The sequence below is a fragment of the Gymnoscopelus braueri genome (genome assembly GCF_963280865.1).
Source record: "Gymnoscopelus braueri genome assembly, chromosome: 24".
Taxonomy (NCBI): Eukaryota; Metazoa; Chordata; class Actinopteri; order Myctophiformes; family Myctophidae; genus Gymnoscopelus; species Gymnoscopelus braueri.
The window spans coordinates 7,835,959-7,845,406 of record NC_137626.1 but is presented as its reverse complement, the minus strand read 5'-3'; the positions used below and the strand labels follow the sequence as shown (position 1 = coordinate 7,845,406).

The 9,448-nt window shown below is 40.4% G+C and overlaps 1 protein-coding gene across 1 annotated transcript; it reads left to right on the top strand.

Moving 5' to 3' along the window:
* Window positions 1–1,062: 1,062 nt before the first annotated feature.
* On the top strand, window positions 1,063–8,424 carry LOC308080431 (chloride intracellular channel protein 4-like). The gene is made up of 6 exons (XM_080422315.1): window positions 1,063–1,461; window positions 2,172–2,281; window positions 2,953–3,078; window positions 4,539–4,645; window positions 6,332–6,513; window positions 7,286–8,424. The coding sequence occupies exons 1-6, from the start codon at window positions 1,399–1,401 to the stop codon at window positions 7,352–7,354; spliced, it is 657 nt and encodes a 218-aa protein (XP_080278441.1). The 5' UTR covers window positions 1,063–1,398; the 3' UTR covers window positions 7,355–8,424.
* The last annotated feature ends 1,024 nt before the right edge of the window (window positions 8,425–9,448 follow it).

Genomic DNA, 9,448 nt, shown 5'->3' with positions numbered 1-9,448 from the left:
GAAACAGATTGTGCAGTGTTCTGACACACACACACACACACACACACACACACACACACACACACACACACACACACACACACACACACACACACACACACACACACACACACACACACACACACACACACACACACACACACACACACACACACACACACACACACACACACACCTTATATCAGGGGTCAGGGACCCTAAATAATTTAGATGAACCAATACATAGATTTGAATCGTTATAGCTTAACTTTAATTCCAATTAATCGAACTCAACCAGATGTGATATACTAGCAGGGAAGATTAGCCAGGTTCTTAAGTCATGACTGTGGATTTCTTGCGATTCAAAGCATGAAGGAAGAATCCTTACATTTACATAAATAAAGATGTCACTGGCTGAGTGGAAGTAATTGAAAGGCTTTTTGAAAGACTAAATAAGGAGCTTCGGTGTCAAATGTTTTGGATCCTAAACTGACACCATACATGTGTTGCTTTTCAATACAACCGATGTACAGTATGGTAATATTTTAAACATGTCTTGGCAACTTCCAATAGTAGTATGTTGAGGCTACGCATACTAATTATCAACATTGTCCATTATTTACATTAAACTTTTTTTTTCTCACACAGACTATTAACTTGTGTTGTCTATTCGACAAAGCCTGCCAACTTTGAAGCAATACTGTCTGTCTTCTTGTAACACACACACGCACAGGCACGCGCGAGCACGCACACAGTATACCCACACACACTGTGTTTATTGATAGTTTGATATTTAGCTTAATATTTGCTTGGACAAAGAGTGATTGTGTGATGAAGGAATACCCATGGCTCTCTGCCCCTCAGCCCCCCCTTTCTCTCTCTCTCTCTCTGCTAGCTACATAACATAGGACAGACAGCCAGCCAAAAAGAAAAACATCATCTGTTGGACGGACGGACAGACAGACAGACAGACAGACAGACAGACAGACAGACAGACAGAGAGACCTTATGTAATGCTGATTTGTCATGAAGAAGAAGAGTGTTTTGTGTGGATTTAAACTGATCGTACTACTAACTAAAGTTTTTAACTACCTTAGACAGATTAGTCTTACAAAGATACTCTCACAAAGTACAACTTTGTGAGAGGATCCTGGGCCTAGTCCGTTTTCTCGGGGACGATTTCAATTGCGTTGGAACTTAAACAAGGATTGTTTTCTTTGGAGATCACTTTTATCACTGGACATCAGGGCAAATATCCACGTATGAGGACTAATTTATTGCCAACTTACCCATGGCAGTCATTACCTTGGGCTACAGTACGTACGCTCTGCCAACACTAAATAAGTCTCTAGCAGAGTGAAGTCTTTTGGAGGGAATAAGGGGACGTATTTATCCCGCCTTTTCTCGGGATCTCTCACGATGGCCTGGTTTGACGTTGCGGCTAAGAAGCTCGGCTTCCCGACCATTGAGTTATATGTCAAGGTAGCCTCAAAGTACATGTTTTAATCAGACTGAACTTTTTTTTTGCATTATAATTGTTTATTTATGGTTTAATTTGTTGTGTGATGTTGATGATTTGTATCTACTCTATGGACCCCCTGTGTGACTTGAATTAAAGTTTGAATTGAATTTTAAGAGAAGGAGTTACACTGTAGTGATAATTTAATGTATACATTAAGTTATCCAACGTTAATTGCTCCATTTGGTAACTCTGAGAGTGTACAAATCGAACCAAATGGACCCGGGACCAATATGGAATTAGCAGCCCTGCAGATATACAAGCTCATAGCACGTCACTTCGTGCCACGCTATGAGCTTGTAGATCTGCTATTTTTGAAAAATCGTGAAAATGTTTTTTAACTCAAATCTCTGCTTCTTGGGGGGTCCCTGGAACAAAATGTTTTGAGACGGGGGTCCGCGGCCAAATTCATATACATTTTGGGGGTCCTTGACATGAAAAAGTTTGAGAACCACTGATATAGAAACATACGCTTTTCAGAAAACTGTTAGGATTTAGAAGACATCTGTAGAATCGGCCTCAGGTCTAAATGGGTTAAATGGTTAATGGGTGTGTGTGTGTGTGTGTGTGTGTGTGTGTGTGTGTGTGTGTGTGTGTGTGTGTGTGTGTGTGTGTGTGTGTGTGTGTGTGTGTGTGTGTGTGTGTGTGTGTGTGTGTGTGTGTGTGTGTGTAGGCGGGCAGCGATGGAGAGAGCATCGGGAACTGTCCGTTCTCCCAGAGACTGTTCATGATACTGTGGCTGAAAGGAGTCATCTTCAATGTGACCACCGTGGACCTCAAGAGGTGACACACTGACACACGCACACACACACACACACACACACACACACACACACACACACACACACACACACACACACACACACACACACACACACACACACACACACACACACACACAGAATAAATATAAAGTTCACCGTGTTGGATCATGTAGTGAAATGAATGGAATCCAATTGTCTTCCTCCAAAATCAAACAAACCACAGCATATGCTTTGGAACGTTCAGCAGTAATGTCAATACTATGAGTCATACTGTGGTTAAAATACCAGTACTGTCCATCCTTGGATGGACTGAACCACTGTAACTCTGGGGTCCCTATTTTGGAAAAAATAAAAAAATAAATACATACAAATATATTCAAAGATAGCCAATCTACAAGCTCACAACGTGTTGCATCGCACCGCATTGTTGTATGACAAATTAGACCGTAATGAAAAGGTAGGGTAAGTGATATTTTTTTAAAACAAAAGGTTTTTGTTAAAAGGTTACTATATTCGGAAACATGTGAAATGGGAAACGTTTGGCACTCTAAGTATATTTTGATGCCAATACTTTTGTACTTTCACTCAAGTGCATTTTGAATACCGGACTTTACATGTGTGTGTGTGTGTGCTGACCTGTGTGTTGACCTGTATGTTGACCTGTGTGCTGACCTCTGTGTTGACCTGTAGGAAACCCGCTGACCTGCAGGACCTGGCCCCGGGGACGAACCCACCGCTCATGACCTTCAATGGCGAGGTCAAGGTCGACGTCAACAAGATAGAAGAGTTCCTGGAGGAGAAACTCTCACCACCACGGTACACACACACACACACACACACACACACACACACACACACACACACACACACACACACACACACACACACACACACACACACACACACACACACACACACACACACACACACACACACACACACACACACAGATGTACTACTAGGGCAGTAAATAAAATAGCCGATCTACAAGCTCACATCAGCTTGTAGATCAGCTATTTTCAAATAGCCTAGATATAAAATAGGGCTAAAGTGGTTAATGTATGTTTTATTGTTTTATAATGTAATAATTTATATCTGCAAAGTAACTAAAGTTTTCAAATAATTGTAGTGGAGTAAAAGTACAATATTTGCCTCTGAGATGTAGTGGAGAAGTAAAAGTATAGACAATTGGAAATACTTGAGTAAGCAAAAGTTCCTCAAAATTGTACTTGTAAGTACAGTACTTGTTAAGTACAGTACTTGAGTAAATGTACTTATTTACTTCACACCACTGCATTCAGGCCAGGTGGAAGCCCAAACAGGATCTGCCTCAGGAGAGGAAAAAGAGAGAATGAAAGTTTAACAACCAGAGGTTCTTATATACTCCCCCAAACCCATAAACTCAGGTGTACTCAGTTGGCCTGACGGCCTGCACCACCGCCAATCAATCACTGAAGGCTGCCGGCTAGCCAATAGTGAGGCAGAGGGACATCTGGCTGCCCCGTCACAACAGGTTCATAGGTTCTGTATTTCTAATTCACCCCCTTCAGGCCTATTACACTGGCCTGGGGGCGCAACCCGAGGAAAAGAGAAAAAGAGTCCCAAAGAAATATAAACAACTAAAACAGTCAATCTGTGAGTCATTCGCAGCAAGAGAGGGAGTACAAATTAAACAAATACATTTATACAACTCACACAAACAACAATAACAACAAGTGAACCTAGGAGTCCTTTACACAGTAAATGGATGAGTCTTTATCTCGCTTTTAAAAGATCCCAGTATTTTCCACCACTGTCTGGGATGTATGCAGATGTCAGCACGGACATGAGCTGGAGATGAAATTGACATGATGCTAGCGGACCCTTGCAGATGCAACAAGTATAATTTGCCCTTAGCCCGAACCCTAAAGCCCCCCTGGACCCCTATCTTGCGCGGCGTCTTATCCCTTGAGCCTAATCTTATTAGGCTCAAGCTTTTTTTTGGTATTTTGAAAAACATTTTAAAATAGTGAAAATAGCCAATCTACAAGCGTAATGTAGATCAGCTATTTTCACTATTTTAAAATGTTTATCAAAATAGAATAAAAAAGCCTGATAAGATTAGGGATAAGGCGCCGCACAAGATAGTCTGGTCTCAAACACATGAACACACTTTCTATGATTTTACTACCTTTTTTACTACCTTTGAGTGAATTGTAACCAACCTACAGCACATGTGATTTTCTTAGTAGCCAGTGGTGACATGAAATGTTCTGTGATTTGTGTTCTGACCTCAGGTACCCTCGTCTGTCTCCCAAACACGCTGAAGCCAACACAGCTGGTATCGATGTCTTCGCAAAGTTCTCCGCTTACATCAAAAACCCCAAGAAAGACATCAATGATGGTGTGTGTGTGTGGTTTTCTGTTTAGATATAGATAGATGAATACTGTAGATAGACCTTTATTGATCCAGAGTAGCAAATAATACTACTAACTAGAAGGTACTGTTCCTGAAGAAACAGTGTGGGATCGCTAAGAATGTTGCTGGTATTGAGTATTGATAGTGTTAGTAGTGTTGAAGGTTTGAAAGGTTCTAAAGGTTTGAAAGGTTCTAAAGGTTCTAAAGGTTTGAAAGGTTCTAAAGGGTTGAAAGGTTCTAAAGGTTTGAAAAGTTTTAAAGGTTTGAAAGGTTTGAAAGGTTTGAAAGGTTTGAAAGGTTTGAAAGGTTTGAAAGGTTTGAAAGGTTTAAGAGGTTCTAAAGGTTTGAAAGGTTCTAAAGGTTTGAAAGGTTTGAAAGGTTTAAGAGGTTCTAAAGGTTTAAGAGGTTCTAAAGGTTTGAACGGTTCTAAAGGGTATTTACTTTAAATTATTTTTAGTCACTTTATTTACTTTAAAGTATTTTTTTCAAATTTTTACAACTTTTAAGTATTTTTACTATTTTTTTCAACTTTTAAGTATTTTTACTCATTTTGAGTACTTTTAAGTATTTTTACTCAATATAAGTACTCTTAAGTATTTTTACTCAAGGTATTTACTTTAAAGTATTTTTAGTCACTTTATTTACTTTAAAGTAGCTTTTACTAATTTTTACAACTTTTAAGTATTTGTACTTTTTTTTATCAACTTTTAAGTATTTTTACTATTTAAAAAGTGAAATATCTCTAAAAGTACAAATTATTTCAAAAATTCAAATGGTAGCCAATATGTCCTAAGTAGGCTGAACGTTATAGAGTTGGAACGGAGTTTCTATCTAAAAGTATGAATTTCTCCATTGAAATGAATGGGAGTTTTTTAGAAGTAAAAAGTGAAATATCTCTAAAAGTACAAATGATTTCAAAAATTCAAATGGTAGCCGATATGTCCTAAGTAGGCCGAACGTTGTAGAGTTGGAATGGAGTTTGTAGCTAAAAGTATGAAGGACTAGTTAGCCATCAAAAAACGGTGGGAATATAGTATATAATAATAATAAATAGTGGCAATAACATTAGTGTGATCGCTTTAGCGATCCCACAATAAAGTAAGCAGGTACTCCAGGTAGTAACGCAGAGGGATGAGGAAAAGAGAACCAGAAGTCAGGTAGGCATACTACAGAAAAACCTGTTATCCGGAGTCAGGTCGCGGGGGCAACAGCTCCAGTCTTCCCTCTCCTGAGCAACATTAGTCACTTCCTCTTGGGGGATCCCGAGGCGTTCCCAGGCCAGTGTGGAAATGTAATCCTTGGTCTGCCACGGGGTCTCTTCCCAGTGGGGCGTGCAGCGAGGACCTCCCTAGGGAGACGCTCGGGAGGCATCCGTACTAGATGCCCGAACCACCTAAGCTGGCTCCTTTCCAAGCATTTACCAGGTGTAGATATTAGTGTAGTCATAGTGCCCTATATGTATATTAATATACTGCACTACTATACTATTCATACCTGTATTCACAGGTATAAATATAGCCCAGTTCTATCTGATACGGAATAAATATGAATGTGTGTGTGTGTGTGTGTGTGTGTGTGTGTGTGTGTGTGTGTGTGTGTGTGTGTGTGTGTGTGTGTGTGTGTGTGTGTGTGTGTGTGTGTGTGTGTGTGTGTGTGTGTGTGTGTGTGCAGTGCTAGAGAAGGCTCTGTTGAAGTCTTTGAGGAGGTTGGATGACTTCCTAAGGACTCCTCTGTCTGAGGAGATCGATGCTGACGCTGCAGGAGACCTGCCAGAGTCCAGCAGGAGTTTCTTAGACGGACCTGGACTCACGCTGGCAGACTGTAACCTTCTGCCCAAACTACACATCCTCAAGGTATCTGTCTGTCTGTCTGCCTGTCTGTCTGTCTGTCTGTCGTACTGTCTCATAATTAGTGTCATATTTGCATTTCAATGAGATGTTGAGGACAGCTTAAAAAGTTACTAGTTTGAGGTTTTGACAGAGCGAACTTGTGACCTTTTGGGTCAATACCCACCAGTTGGAAATCACTGGAATAGAGGGTGTCAAGTCCATTTGTACATTTTTAGGCTGTAGCTCTTACTTAACCACTTAACCACTACCGTATATATTTAGTGGACTGGGGCTCTATACTTCAAGTTAGACCTGTATTACAATGTGCAAGGATGTGACATATCAAACAAAGAATGTAACGATCAAAACAGATCTGTGTGCTGCCTTGATATCCTTAGCTAGACCTCTACTTTAACCATGTGAACCCTAGCATCCTTATTCTGGCCATGTCATAATAGGTGAAGAGATTTGTTGTTGCGGGGGGAAAAAGGAGCAGACCTAGTACAGAGCCCTGGGGTACCCGGGCAACTAGGGTTTAAGTGGTTATGGGCCCACTCAGCCTATAACTACACAGTGCAGTGTTGCTCTGCAGACACTAATGAAACAATCCGTCAGTACTGAGAAGTACTTTTAGACAAACCATCGCTGTGGGTGTGTCAGCAATATTCAGCTGATAACATGCAAGTTTGACTAATGACAGCCACATCTACCCACTAATAATATGAATTAATACTAATATTATGCTATAAAAGAACAACAACATTTGGCTTAACGTTTCTCTTGTCTTCGTCTCCAGGTGGTTGCCAGGAAGTACCGTGGAGGGAGGAGTTTATTCCAACACCTGCCCCGCAGAGAGAGAGATTGAGTTTGCGTACCTGGATGTTGCTAAACGAATACAATAGAATAATATACGTGTATATTCATCCGGAGTCTTTGAAGATGTGACAGAGGGAGGACAGTTGGAAAGAGACATTTGTGTTGCACACCTGGATATCACACAATGATTCAAATAGAGGCAGCAGTAAAATAAGGTACAATGAGTACAGGAGATGATGAACATTCTCCTCACATTTTTTGGGTAATTTTTCTTTTTTGTAAAGTTTCCAACCCTGTTTCGGACAAATGTGGGGAAATGATTAAGGGTGTACAGAGAATGTTTCTAGCTACTGTACATCCAATGCTAAGTTACAGTATGTGTTCGTTTTTATTTGTTGAGATAAATTGTCGTGGGTTGTTAACATTACTTAGCCTGCCTTGATCTGACCTCATCGGTTCTGCATGTGACGTCTCTTAGCTTATACAACGTAACATCCACTGGTTGTTAGTGAAAATCGGCCGTGCCATGTGTTATTGCCTAATAATCCATGTTATGTTGAGTACTGCATAGTTTGTAAAGGGGTTCCAAAAAGCCTGTTGATTTTACAGATGTGGTAAAATCTGAAAGTCCAGCAAGTGACACTACAAGTCTCTAGGCGTAATGAAGGAAGGAGTAGAGATGCAGAACGTATGGCTAAACAGTTAAGTAGAAGAAAGAGGGATGAAGATGAAGACATAGAGGGTGAGAAGAAAGGAAGAGGAGAGGGAATGGAAGGAGAGAGGTACAGAGAGGAAGAGGAATGATGGTGAATAAGGAGGAACAAAGCTAAATGGATTGAGAGTTAATGAGAGAGGAAAAGAGCAATGATACAGTAGATATAAAAGATCCAGTTTCAAACCAGTACTGACCAGCTCTGTGTTGACTTCTTTTAATAACTTATTTTTTCTTAACAAAGCAGAGGATATATGAGTTATTTAGTATATTTTTGGGTTCTGAGTTCATGGTCAACATTTCATTGTGTTCAGTCAGTGTTCTGAAAACGTAGTTAGTTGAAACGTTTTTGCATTCCTGGTCACAGTGTGAAACCACTAGAAAACCACACATGAACGGGGAGGTGTCAGCATTAACTTGAAACTGAATTTACTAAATAAATCTTGTGGCGTGTGTGTGTGTGTGTGTGTGTGTGTGTGTGTGTGTGTGTGTGTGTGTGTGTGTGTGTGTGTGTGTGTGTGTGTGTGTGTGTGTGTGTGTGTGTGTGTGTGTGTGTGTGTGTGTGTGTGTGTGTGTGTGTGTGTGTGTGTGTGTGTGTGCTCTCACAGGTTGGGTTGCACATTGATTTATCTATGCTAATCATCTGGTGTTTAAAACAGCCGGAATGTATTCAGATCAGATTACTTAGTTTTTCTTTTTTTTTCTCCTTCAAAGTCATATACAGTAGAACGGCAGGGCCAGTTCACTATATTATCACTCAATATATTATTACCACTTTAGTTCAAAATCCATGTAGCCTTCTGTTATTTCATTGCATGTGCCACTGCACTAATCCACTAACTGTACTACTGTAGCACTGCAGTGGAAGCTCACATTAATGCAGCCTGTGTGATTTAAGACATTTGATAATTTTGTAAGTTGATAATATGTACAACCTGTATCTAGAGTGCCTGTCTTACTTTGAGGCACAGGTAGATATTACTGTATATTGTAATCCTGAAAAATTACAAATCTAAGGCCTTGACCATTAATCTATTGTACCTTTGATTCTCCAACAATCTGTCAGGGCCTTTAAGGGCCAGTTCATTCAGTGTGTATCTCTGTGTCACTACTAATGACAACAAGACTATACTCATACTGATTGTTGAGACTATGTTTTCGCCTCTGTGTGTGTGTGTGTGTGTGTGTGTGTGTGTGTGTGTGTGTGTGTGTGTGTCCGTCCGCCCATTCCATCAGTCTGTCCGTCTGTGAGCAACTAATCTCTGACACTGTTGGACCGATTGCCGTGATTTCTCACATCACCCTGTTATAGCGCCACCAGGAGGCCTATCTTTGCAAAACACATTTTTAAATAATTCTCCGACAGATTTTGTCCATACAGCATGCACATTGGTACACATTATCTTTACGGTGATTAAGAAGTATCTCTCA